Below are 13,298 nucleotides of genomic sequence, written 5' to 3'. Positions count from 1 at the left end.
CCTATGCTTTTACATGGTATGGTACAGAACACTCCTCTTAGTTCCTGTGGTATACCACATGCTATTCTAAATAAAGGAATCTATTTTCTGTCCATTCTTTCAGGAGAGAGCGTAGATCCACATGGTAATCCGAGAAAAAAAATCACAGGAAACAGATGACCATCTACACAACACCCCGTAGGCTTAGCACACCCTTTTTGAATTTCCGCCAAAAATGAGATTCTCAAACAGATAGGAGGAGCAGCTGCTCGGACACCAGTGAATTAGCTGGTAGGATAAATAATGAGACAAAGCCACTTATTGCACATTTCATGCTAGTGAGTGGTGTCCTGCCCACCACATTCATTCTGAAGGATAGCCTATCCTATTAGGAGAGGAGTCCGACTGGCCTACATTACCCTGGCCTTCTGAAACATACACCTTTCTGGCTCCCAGCTGGCTCCTACGTGGGTCTGCATCCACCACAATGGCTCATGGGCCAGAGGTCTTTTGTTAGCACCAGATGCTCAGCGACATACTGAACCAGCAACCTCCAGAGGAGTTTCACGCACATGGCACAACTCACAACTCACACCACTGGGGTGTATGCAGCTGATTATAGTATAGATCTGATCTAATTGCAAAAAGATAATGAACTGATGTGAACGTTCAGAGATGTATGTGAAAACCGGGATGGCAGTTGATGTGGTGAACCAAAAATATATTATTTATATTTATTTATAGGCCTATTATATTTATAGTCAGTAAATGCATATTATGTTCTTTGTATAATCCATGGTTTTATAAATAAATAAATCATTTTAAATGTCATGCAAATATACTGTAATACTGTTCTTTTAGACACTCAGGATCATATTTTACTTCACTTGTTACAAGAGGCTGTCAGACACACTGTATTGCTTATTGTTGATGGTTACTTTAGGGTAGTATTCAGAGAATTATATTTCTTTGGGCAGGTTTATGTCATCCAGTTCAGTGCTGTGGCTTGTGAAAGTGATACCGCTTCAGTACAAAAGCAAAACATGTGCAAAAATAATATGATACGATGAATGTTATGGATACAGGCTGTAAGACACGCCATGGCAGGTTCATGCACTTTTTCCCCCAACATCATACCACATTACTCACTGTCTAACAAGTTAACACACCGTGGCGATTCTTTTGAATGATTAATGACACTGATATGTTTAATTTAAAAATATTTACAAAATTACACCACTGCATTCACTTGTCTACTTTATGCCTGAAGAAGGTCTATGACCGAAAGCTCGCAATAAACTACGTTTTTTTTGCACAGTGTTTGAGTGTGCGGATGCTGTTATTTTGCACAAAATTACATCTTACCTTGAAGGCCTCCAACTGTTGGTTGATGACATCTGTCTCACTTCCGACTGGCCCTTGGGATTCCTCCTGGTCTGCAGCACCGCCCAGTTTGTGTGTGAACTCCTGGAGCTTGGAGTGAAGTTCATCGAGACGGGTGAGTGTACTCCCCACCTGTTCCTCTCTCCCCTTAGCTCTGTCCATCAGCTTGCCACACTGCTTACTCAGAGAATCCAAGTCTCTCTTCAGGCCTAGCAGGTCTGGGGAGGCCTCTGTCCCAAGCATCTTCTTACAGCTGTCTCCAGCGTTGGCCGTGTTAGCCTTCAGTTCCTGCAGTTTAGCCACAAAGTCCTGGACACTTCCCTGCTGCTCTCGTAGAGAGGCCAGGTCACACCCTACTGGTGTCATGCTGTCCAGCTCATCGTCCAGTTCTGCGAAGCGGGTAAACATCTCCCGGATGTTGCTCTGGAACTGCCCGATGCCCTGCAGCTTGCCCTCCATGGTGGAGCAGGTCTCCCCTACCTCCTTGCTTAGGGAGCCGCACTCTTTCTCAAGGCTGTCAGCCTGCAGCAGAAGGTCGGTCACGCCGTCTGCCTCGGGAACATCTACCACCAGGCCCTGGGCCAGGCTCTTCAGGAGCTCCACCTGGGTCTGTACCCCGTCCAGACGCTTCTGCTGGGCCTTCATGTTGGTCAGGTTCTTGTTGCTGTTAGCCTGGACTCCCAGGGACGTGTGGTCGTCTAGCTGTTTCTTAGCTCCTTCCAGATGGGCTTTAGCCTCTTTGTGAGTGTCGTTGAACTCTTTCAGCCTCTGTGAAACCTTCTCCAGCGATTCTCTCTTGTGCTGTAGCCCCTCCGTGACCCTGTCCACGCTCTGGCCGATGGCCGCCTTCTCCTCCCTGACGGCCTCGGTGTCAGCGTTGGCCACCTCCAGGAGGCTCTCGGCAGCGGTGTTGAGCTGCTCCACCAGGCCCCTGTGCTTGTCTACGTCCTTCTGAATGGCCTTGACCTGAGAGATGGAGCTCTCCACTTCCACAGGGTCCACGCTGAGCCTGACATGGCCCTCCTTGGCCTCACACTCCCGGACCCAGGAGTTGAGCTTCTCTGCGTGCTCCTGGTACTTCTGGGCCTTCTGCAGCGCTCCCTGAAGTTTCTCTGCCCGGTCCACAGAGCTCTTCTTCATGTCCTCCCAGTTGGAGCGGATGGTGGAGAGCTGCCCCTGCAGGGCCACCTTCTCTGCGCCATCCGTGTTCTGTAGGAGGGTCTCTCCCTCCCTGATGATAGTGCTGTAGGGCTCCTCGTGTTCACTAAGGGCCTTCTGGATGGCGTTTTGCTCCTTCAGGCTTTGTCGGAGGGTCTCCTCTTTGGCGGAGACGGCCAGGGGTTTAGACTGCTCCTGGAGCTTCTCATCCAGCCAGCCCTCAAAGTCTTTCGACGTCTGGTGGAACTGCTGGGAACTGGCGAAGGCTGAGTTCAGCTTCTGGATCCTCTTAACTAAAAGACACACATTTTAACAATTATTTTCAGGCCAGGTAACACTTGGTTCACTACATGAACTTTCCCCATACACTGTACCTGTTTAGTAATGCTATAAGTACACGCATTTTTTTAATTGCATGGTATATGCAGTTTCATGGTTTGTGTTATGAAATGGTATATAGACTTTGTTAGTAGAGTAATACAGTTATTACACAGGTATAGCGTCAATAGAGGCACATGAAATAAAAGCCTAACCTGTTTTATCTTCCAGCTGCTTGAAAGGCTTGGTGACACTCTCCAGCTGCCTGGCCAGGTCTGCCTTCAGGTAGTCCTCTGTCACAAGAGCTGAGAGCTCTGAGCACAAGGCCTCCGCCTCCGTTAGCCTCTTCCTCTCCTCCCTAAGCTGAGCAGAGATGCTGTTAGCCTCTTCCAGCTGCTTCTTAACCGCATCAGGCTGGGTGCTGTGAGCCTGCTGGCTGCTGAGCTGGGTCTCCAGGGAGGTAGCGGTCTGACTGAGGCTCCTAAGCAGCCCCTGGAACTGCCCCGTCTTCCCCACAGCCTGGCCGATGAGGCTGGCTCTCTCTTCCAGCTGCCCCATTAGGCCCTGCCACTTCTGGGTGACAGCAGCCAGCTGCTCCCTGACCACCTTCCCACCTGAGGGGTCCTGCTGGGCTGACGAGTCGAGGATGGCAGCAGCAGCCTTGTTGAGCTGCTCGTATTGTGGCTTATGTCTGTCAAACTCATTCAGGAGGATCTAGAGTGAAGGGATTGCCAAAAGAAAGGGTGATGGGAAATTAGGATCACATCATGCAGAATCTATTTTTAGACTCAAGGGTTTGCCAGCAAAATGACACCAAATTGGCAACATTTGACTCCAGATTGTCTGCGAATTACATTTCTGTAGGGGTAGTATAGGAGCAACTTAAAGCAGCAATACAGACTAACATTAGAAATGCCTATAGTAAATTACAAATGCCTTATGAGCTTGGTTCAACTTGTGTTACAACCCAAAATATAAGTTGTTTTACTCCATTGCAAACAATGTAATTTTAAAACAAACACTATGAATTTTAGAGTACATTTCTGCAACTTCATCCCTCATCTCTAAGTGGCAGTTGTTGTTTGAATTTCAGATTACCACTTTAATGCAAGTTTGTGCATGTGTTACTCTTAATGAAGTACCTGAACTTGCTGCTTCTGAGTGTTGAGCATGTTGGGGTCCATGGAGAGGGGCCCCAGGACGCTCATCATCAGCTCTTTCTCCGAGAGCCACTGGCGGAGCTGCGGCTCAGTGGTCTGGAACACATCCAGGTTCCTGTTGGAATGCTCCAGGTGCTGCTTCCTGTCCTCCACCGAGCCGCTGATATCTGCCCACGCAGCATCTGAGCAGGGGGTTAGAACAAACACACCTTTCTATATCAGTCTGCACAAAACACTCCCCAACCACTGCATCTGACCTCATTAGTGCCCCTGCTGATTAGAACATAGTTTTAGGAGTGTGCCAAGGGTGGAGGTGTGGGGGTGAGACCTGGCATCCTGGCAAAAGCACTGAACCTCATTCACCTGGATAGGAAGGAGTGGATGAGTGGACTGACACTAAGAGAACATTTCTCTGGTATAAAGCCTCAGATATGAAACATCTGGAGACGGGCAGATGATGCATACCTATCTGGGCTAGCATCTGCTTCCATTTTGCTGCTTCAGGAGAGTCGGGGTGTTTCTCAATCAGGTGGAGGAGCTTCTCTCTCAGGTTCTGGAGCTGCTCTCGCTTTTGCTTCATGTCCTCCTCAAAGGCCTGAGAGATATAGAGAGTTAACACTAGTCTCACATCATATTACACACGTTTAACGTAGTATTCTCCTGTTTTAGGTTTTTCCTATTTTACAGGTTTTTAACAGTTTTTTGTCTGTGTTTCAGTGTCTGTGTTTAAGCGTACCTTCTGTTGCTCCAGCTGTGTTTTCACTGAGTCTTTCTCTGTACTTGCAGAGTTCCAGGATGCCGCTGTCTTCTTCATGTCCTTCAGCCACTTGATCATGGCGTCGGTCTCCTCCTGGGCCTCCGTCACCTCCTGAACCAGACCGCTGAGCTCAGCAGCCCGACTCTTCAGCAGCTCCCCCAGGCTCTCATAACCCTCGTTGATGTACGACATGTTCTGCTGAACCACCATCAGCTCTGTGGACGGTTAGAGACCAGACAGGTTCTCTTCAACATCATTTACTTGAAAACACAGTGTTGCCATCCGACAATAAGTTACAGTATCTCAACAAGGATACATACAGTATACTTTTCAGCATATTTTGGTTCAAGATAAAGACTAGTACGTATATCAACAAGCCATTAGATTTACAGCTTTGTGATGGTAAGTTGTTATGATAATGCATAGGCCTTGTACAGTGTGTTTATACATTCTGACCATGTCATACTTGTAAAAAGAATATTACCTTTATTGGTTAGGTAGGCATGGTTCCCTGGGCCTCCACCATTAGTAACAGCTGATTGTAAAATGATACAAAAAACATAAGATAATGCTTATTTCTTAAAGAAGCTGCTGTTAGAAGCAAACTACACTGGGATAGATGAATACAAGGAAATGCCGATTGTATGATCACTGCTGGTTAGCAGTCACTGTACATTCCAGGGCTCCAACTTTTTACATTGGTGACACTGGCACTTTTTCAGTTATGGGCACCAGCACATAATTTGGTCACAACAAAGAATTTGCCTGTGGTTGCAGCTCTGACCTTTAAAAAAAAAGATATATAATTAAAATATATATATGCTATGCTATGCTTGCACTGTGCCCAGCGACCAGTAAAAGCCTTCTTAGTGGCAGCATAGACTCCTACAATGAAAAAACATCATGTTTGTTTGTTTTTTACATTAGGTAGGCCTATCCTAATAAATAATTCCTAGATAGATAATTAAGTTTAAAATAAAGTGCTGCATATCTAATTTTTGCTTAGCCAATTATGTAAATGTGCTTTGATATACACTCCTTCAACAAGCCTATCAGGATGTTGGTGGGTCTTCCCTTTGCGAATGATAATACGCCCATAAACAATCCCATTATTCCGTTGATATGTCGGTGTCACCAGTTATCATGAAAGACAGATAATGAGACGCAGCAATTTGCGCGCCAGTCTCCTTTTTCAGGGTGTCTGCTATCACTCCAATGAACTGGGCGCAGGTGTCGTTGCTGTATGTTTACAGAGAATAAATGTTTATTTTGAAGTATTTGCTATTTAAATTTGGTGAAAGTATTTTTTTGTTGTTAAAACGCCACTGGGGGCGTGGCAGCTCTGCTGTTCATATAACTGTCCATGCATTGCGTGTGCCTTTTGCTGGTATTATGAACTTCGAGGGTCTCGTGCTTGAATGTAGTAGCTGCAGCTGTAAATGGTGTGTTGCTGCAACACCTGGACCGTATTGTTCACAGTAAACACAGGACATGTGCTTCATGTCTTTATCATAGCCAAGTGTATTCTTTAGGCCATTCGAGGCGAAACGGTATACAGTAGGAGCCTTTTTAGCTGCAGCTGCTGTTGGCTGTTGTACCTCTGGCTCAGAATCTGTTCTTGGTGTTATTTCAGGCTCGGGAGGCACGGGCACCGTAGGCCTATGGTTAGTAGACTGAAAAACTAGTTTATCGTACAGTTTATTTTCCAACGCTTGCTATAATAAAATCTTTAGTCCAAAGAAAATCTGTAGTCGCACTGGACCAAATTGGTTGCACTCTCTGGAGCCCTGCATTCAAATCTATACTAAAACATATAATAAATTAACTGCTGTAAAAGAGCCAAACATCCATGAAAGTGTACAAGGGTACCTGGCCTGTGTGACGTCTTAGTCTTGGCAGGAGATGTGAGGACACTGATGAGGTTACATAAAGCAGATCCATCGCTATTTATCCCTTGAACGGCTGAGGCTTTGGATTGCCATTCCTCCAATAAGCCCTAAGGAAAGATCAATCAGTTCAATTAAATAGTTCACACAATAATGACAAGAATATTATTGCAGCCAACTGTCATGCCTTAAATGAAAGAAGACTGAATGATTAGGTCTGAGCCCCAGAAAAATGGTGCCATAGCAGACAAAATCTTGCTCTCAGGAGATTAATAAGTAATTTAGTGTTTCACTCCCTGAATAGTCCTATGTAAAACACCAACAATTAATTTCTCCTTAGTTTGGCATGGGATTGGGAAACAACAGGGAGGTTGGGGAGCGTAGGGAGGACAGCAGTGATACATTGCACCACACTACTCTTGTTCTGTTACGCATTTAGAGCCAATTATGGGACAAATGATACAGAGTGAAATACAAATCATTTCAGAAATGAGAACGATGCCAATTGGCAAGGCCCCTTTGAAGACCAAGCCAATGACCATGTCAATTAACTTTAATCTTAACTTAAATGTACTCAATCTTAAGCCCTATTCGCAGGGACTAGTATTATCTGGTGACCTCTGTAATTTAGAAATTCCCCCCTGATGTCATTCGGACGGGATAAGTGAAGTTTGTGTTTTACTGGAATTTACAGACATTCCCCCAGATATGATGTCATGGCTCTGTGTAACATCCGCTTCATGAACAGCAGGCATTGGTTAGGCAAAAAAAAGGGGCGGAGAAAACAAACTCACCCCAAATTACCGACATGCCGATTCGCACGGGACAACTATTATCACAGGACCTCCGTAATCAGCGAAATATGGTAGGTAATTTGCAGTGGACATTTTTACAGACATAGCCGATTCACACAGGATTAACAACACAGACCACCCGCGTAATTATTACAAATTACCAGAGGTCACCAGATAATTCCAGTCCTGTGGGAATAGGGCTTTAAGTTGTCTTCCTAATTCCCATAGTGAGGTACCAGTCAGTCTGATAACTCACATTGACTCTCTGCAGGTCCTTCCCCAGGCTCTGTTCACTGCTGGACGGCTGAACCACAGGCACCTTCTCTGTGGTCTCCTCCAGCCACTTCCTCAGAGCTCCAGCTGCAGACCTGAACTGTCCCAGCTGGTCCTGGCAAGAAGACACTTCCTCCTCTCTGTTGGACAACATCATCTCAGTCACACATAGCAAATGGGAACACCATATACAACATATATAATACACACTGTATAATACAGTGTAAAAACAGAACAGGTAATCGTAACGTAACACATTGGGTATTTTCTTTACTTTCTTATTGTTCACTTACTTCTCTCTAACAGTGTCTTTGAAGGTATTGAACGTGTTGGAGATTTTGTCCATCTTGCCCTGAATCTGCGCCTTGCTTCCCTCCGGATCCATATTGGACAGTTCCGTTGACAGCATCTGCAGCGTCTCCATGTCTTTAGCATGCTCAGCCAACTCACCGTTAGTGTCCTGTGACGGCAACATTGTGAAATGATCAATTGTAAAGATATTTCACCAATTAGTCCTCTGTGAACACTTAGGTTATTACATTTTACAAAATGTGCCCCATTTAATGGTAAACGTAAGATGTTTGACGATTCCAAGCTACCTGCATGAGCTGAGAGAGCTCGTTGACGTTTTTCCCAGGCCCGTCTGTCTCAGAGAGGTCCTGTGAGCGCTTCAGCACAAACTGCTGCACCTTCTCTGAGGTCTTCTCAAACTGCTCCACCTTGTCCTTCAGCTGCTCCAGCTGGGTCACTTTGAGCTTGTGGCTGTCACAGGTGTCAGAGAAGCGCTGCGACAGGGCGTCCATCTTGGACTGCAGCCGGGCAGCCGCAGAGGGATCAGCCGTCTCCACAAACTTCTTTACCTTGGCCTTCATGGCCGAGATGCTGCTCTGACGACTCGATATATCCTGCTCAAGAGCCTTGAACAGACACAAAATGAGAGACAACATTTACAGTATGTTAAAGCCTTTTAAATGTATAATGTCATTTTTAAACATGACATCAAAACAGAGGTTTCTTCATACAGTATGTAAAGGATAATGCAGACACGAGCAAACTCCCAAAATCAACTATTGAGCACAAAATGACAAGTTAAAATAAGTTAGTATTAGTAAAATATATTTCATTTTTTTAAAAGCACAATTTCATACATACCGCCTCTTTGCTGAGCACATCCCCAATGGCTGCAGATTCCAGAGGTACTTGTCCTTTCTCTCGGACGCTCTTCTCCACTCCTGCCATCCAACCCATCATCTCGTCCAGCCCATCTTGGACACTCAGGGAGCGGGTCAGAGTGATCTGCAGCTTCTCATTCCGGTCGCTCACAGATTTTGACAGGTTGTCATACCTCTCTGCAATGTCATCTACAGGGAAGGAAACAAGGCATGATTATTTGTTATTTTTTCTGAGTGGGGCAGTCCCACTCATTTTTTTCATTTTATTGGACAGATATAGTGAAGACAGACAGGACAGTAAGGAGAAGATGGGAGAGAGGGCATGTCAGCAGCGCATGGGCCGGATTCGAACCCATGCCGACATCGGCATATGTGTGCACTGTAGACCGTGGTGCTAGACCACTGGACCACCCCTGGCCACCAAGGCATGCTTTTTAAAGGAATGTTTGAGCTATGGTTCACACAACAGTGAAATACGAGAATTTTTTTAACATCTGAAAACAGGGGATTTTCAGTACTCCCAGTAAGACCTTTCAGTTAAGGTCATGGGTATAGAAAAGATTACCGAAACATACATCTATGGCACATGCAACGAATATCTGAGAATCAGCCAAAAGCAATATGATTAGAGATAAGGCAAACCGTATTAACATTCCAATAACACTACATCGCTCTTACATTCCTTAACCACTACTTCACTGTCAATAAAGGTAACCGTGGCACTATTCTGTCAAACACATCGTTATAGACATCATGTAGACGCAGCATCAAGTTGAGCATCCATACTTTGATCGTTTCCTCACCTACTGTCTCCTGGATCTCATCCTGATTGGTCAACAGATCCCCCTCGGCTGTGATCAGAGAGTCAGCTGTTTTGCGTAGTGTCTCCAAGGCATTCTGACGTCCAGTGGTCTGACCTTGTAGAGACTGAGAACGAGCAAAACATTAGTATCAAAGTGTCTTACGGACAAGCCACAATTACAACTCCACATATCCTCATAACTATACTTCAGTAATAATGTGATACTGTTGTGAATGCAAACGTACATAACTAGCTAGAAGGATAATTGTTTATTCATCCATAGGCTATCTTAGTTAAGTACTGAACCCATCTACAATACGCTCCATTGATGCAACACAGTACATCCACTGTTTTGCACTCAGGGGAAAAGTTAGCATTTTTCTGACATGATTTGTAATCGAAACCAAGAGACAGAGTAGCATTCTTGTGTTTCGGGCGCCTCTTATCTCTGCATATCTCTATACACTGAGTCACCGCTACTCCACAGAGAGATGTTAGGGAACATTACGCTCTCTCTCTCTCTCTCTCTCTCTCTCTCTCTCTCTCACTTTCTCTCTCTTTGCTGGTGTGTCGCAAGGCAACTAAACTCATTCTGGCAGTATGGCAAGGAAATAATCTATTTAAGGATAATAGGCACACTCTTCACCTCCGTCAGTCCAGTTGTTAGGGTGAGGGTACCAAAGCCAAGTTATTCATGTCTTGTAACTTTGAAATTGGACCTATAAATAGCTGTGTTGTTTTAAAGTGAGTGGAAACACTGTATATGGAGAGGCAGTTCTGCAGTGTAACGACCTTCAAAACCAGTCAGTACACAGACCTGTGAGTAACTTCTGAACATGAAGTTCTGTAAACAGCTATTCATCCATTTGACCTGCCTGCACCCCTGAGTCTGGTGCATCAGTGATTTGTGTTGTGGTTTCTGTTGATAAAGTGAGTGTCTGTAGTGTGTCTGTAGCGTTTCATGCCTTGGTCTCCTCCAGCTGTTTCTGTAGTGTTTGGGGGTCAGCAGCGATGGCCTCAGACTGTTGCCTTCGTGCCTCCTCCTCTGACTTGTTGAGCCACTTCTGGAGACCATCGGTGGAGTCTTCAAACTTCTTGTACTTGTCCACCACATCTTTAAGGTTGTTGCCAAGCTGGTTGCACTGAAATAAATAAAATCAAATAATAGATAATAAAAAAAGAACTATAACTATTTAAATGCACAAAAAAACCTGCTGTCTTCCAAGGGGTCAACATAACATCATTACAGTAGTCTCTTAATGAAGGAACTTATAACTTGAATTGTCTTTGAAACCTACCCAAAGTCAGTATTTAACTTACAATACTAGTCTACCAATGTGACTGCTCTTTGACACAGTATAAGGGCTGACTTTCAATGTGTTTTAACAGCAATGCTCCCCCCATGTGGTGATAATGGGATATTACACCCCTCTGTCTAAGATATAGTCTTACGTTTTATTCAATGTGTGTCTTGACTCTACTATTAGAGTTAGATCATCATACCTGAGAATGCAGTGCTTTGTAGCGGGTTGCTGCTGAGTCCAGCTTCTCCTTCACAGCAGCAGATGTTCCGGAGGTGTCCACCTCCAGCTGTACGTCTTTCCCCCCTGGGTCTGTCCGTCCGCAGGCCTTAGCCACGTCCAGCACCTTCTGCCCTGAGATGGTGATGAAGCGCAGGTCCCCCTTGTGGGAGATGACGTCCTCTGAGAAGCTCTTCTGTCGCTGCAGTTTCTCACTGAGGACATTCAGAAGGCCTGCGGGAGTACCAAGCTCCTCCACCTCGCCCTCTGCCTGCTGCAGCCAGCCCTCAAACTCCTCAAAGTCCCCCTGGAACTTCTTGAGCTCCTCCTGGACACACTGCACCTGCTTCATCTGCTGCTCGGCTTGGGTGAGGGAGGCCTCGTAGCGGCCCTTCAGCTCCTGGATGTCCTTCTGCAGCTTGTCCTTCTCCCCGGGGGACAGCACCTGGGCCTGCTTGTCCAGCAGAGCTTGGGCCGACTGGGTGGCTATGATCAGGTCCTGCTGTTGGGACAGGATCTCCTGATGACGGGCCTGCAGGGACAGGGACAGGGAGAGAGAGAGAGAGAGAGAGAGAGAGAGAGAGAGAGAGAGAGAGAGAGAGAGAGAGAGAGAGAGAGAGAGAGAGAGAGAGAGAGAGAGAGAGAAGCCTGTGAGTCAATTTGATTTGATTACATTTAAAGATGAAGCCAATGCAGTTGAAGTAAAAACAAGCAAATTAATTTAGCAATAAAGAGAACAGGCCTGTAAAATCGATATAAATGAGGCACATCCACCATGTAATTACATTGTTTTGCTATAATGCTTCTGTAAATCAAACATAGCCACCAAATAATAGGCTAATTCACCTTGACCCTGTCACACTGCTTGTCGAGATCCACCTCTGAGGATCCCTGCCCTTCGGCCTGCCTCTCAGGGTCATTATCGGTGGTTTGTAGAGCATTTCCATTGGGGTCATTATCTTCTCCCATGATGCCCGTGGCTGAGGTTTCGGACGTTTGGTTGCCATTCTGCTTGCCCATGTGGTCTGTTCGGTCGCTCCCACTCTCTTTCTCATTCCCTATGTTGGATATCCAGTCCAGGAGATCCCCAATCTTGTTCTTGCTTTCCTCGAGCTGCTCGACAGCAGCCACCTGAATGAATGGGATGAAGTGAATTTATTTCTATAAGAAATACATTTTTCTTCTAAAAAAGTGAGAAACTTTTTGGTTGTTATTATTATTATTATTATATACACAGAGCAGTCATAATACATGTAAATAAAATGAATGCATGCTAATGGAACATGTCTTCCAACCTTTTCTGTCTCCTGTTTGATGGCATTAGTCACAACCTTGTCCAAGTCTTTGCTGGACTCCTCGGCCCGTTGGTTGATGAGCTTGGCCTTGCTCTTGGCGTCCGTGAGCTTGTTCTCAACGGCACTGATCTGTTCTGGCGTCAGCTTGGTCCGGTTCTCGTCCAAGAATTTCTTGGTACCGGTGATCACTTCATTCAAGGCACTGGCGTTGTTCTGAACATCTTTCTGCAAGGCCTGGAGGATAAACAGAGACACACAAATTAAGTTGATAAAATGCTATATAAACAGGTGAAGTAGTGACATTACATCAAATGGTAAATGGATCGCCGTTATCCAAAGCGCTTTACAACGGCCTCCCATTCACACACCCAAGGACACCTCGACACGTGGACAGGAGGAGCCAGGGATCGAACCGTCGACCTTGCAATCATTAGACGCCGGCTCTACCTCCTGAGCCACAGCCGCCCCACACCATAACAAGAGTGTGCTGACATGTAACCATAACAACAGTGTATATGCACAGTACCTGGTTCTCCTGCTGACACTGCTGCAGGTCTTCCACACTCTTTGCCGTATTGGCCTGTTGCTGATGTCCAATCAACCGGTTCTCTGTCTGCGTCAAGTTGTCATACGCCTCCTGCAGTTTATCCGAGAACTCCTTCTGTTTCTCCACCACAGACTAGACAAACCAGAGTGCCGTGTTAAGACCCGACCAAGTCGCAGCATACAGTACACAGCACTACATTAGACACTCAATGTCCTATCTAGAACCATTGTCTGAGTATGCTGTAAACATGCTAG

The 13,298-nt window shown here is 45.6% G+C and overlaps 1 protein-coding gene across 1 annotated transcript in view; it reads right to left on the bottom strand.

Annotated features, from left to right (window-relative positions):
- dst (dystonin) overlaps window positions 1-13,298 on the bottom strand; it is a gene marked incomplete at its 5' end in the record, with an annotated part of 136,747 nt that overhangs the window by 40,287 nt on the left and 83,162 nt on the right. Inside the window, 17 exons of the mRNA XM_080534608.1 lie at window positions 1,345-2,813; window positions 3,054-3,552; window positions 3,981-4,180; window positions 4,464-4,593; window positions 4,735-4,970; window positions 5,240-5,290; window positions 6,625-6,751; window positions 7,692-7,848; window positions 8,002-8,168; window positions 8,308-8,625; window positions 8,861-9,069; window positions 9,684-9,807; window positions 10,648-10,824; window positions 11,186-11,734; window positions 12,049-12,333; window positions 12,498-12,731; window positions 13,024-13,176. Coding sequence (XP_080390734.1) covers window positions 1,345-2,813; window positions 3,054-3,552; window positions 3,981-4,180; window positions 4,464-4,593; window positions 4,735-4,970; window positions 5,240-5,290; window positions 6,625-6,751; window positions 7,692-7,848; window positions 8,002-8,168; window positions 8,308-8,625; window positions 8,861-9,069; window positions 9,684-9,807; window positions 10,648-10,824; window positions 11,186-11,734; window positions 12,049-12,333; window positions 12,498-12,731; window positions 13,024-13,176 — 5,085 coding nt within the window. The remainder of the gene's footprint in view (window positions 1-1,344; window positions 2,814-3,053; window positions 3,553-3,980; window positions 4,181-4,463; window positions 4,594-4,734; window positions 4,971-5,239; window positions 5,291-6,624; window positions 6,752-7,691; window positions 7,849-8,001; window positions 8,169-8,307; window positions 8,626-8,860; window positions 9,070-9,683; window positions 9,808-10,647; window positions 10,825-11,185; window positions 11,735-12,048; window positions 12,334-12,497; window positions 12,732-13,023; window positions 13,177-13,298) is intronic.

The sequence above is a fragment of the Nansenia antarctica genome (assembly GCF_963989245.1).
Source record: "Nansenia antarctica genome assembly, chromosome: 1".
Lineage (NCBI taxonomy): Eukaryota > Metazoa > Chordata > Actinopteri > Argentiniformes > Microstomatidae > Nansenia > Nansenia antarctica.
The sequence above is the reverse complement of the archived record's forward strand: the minus strand, read 5'-3'. Positions and strand labels throughout refer to the sequence as shown.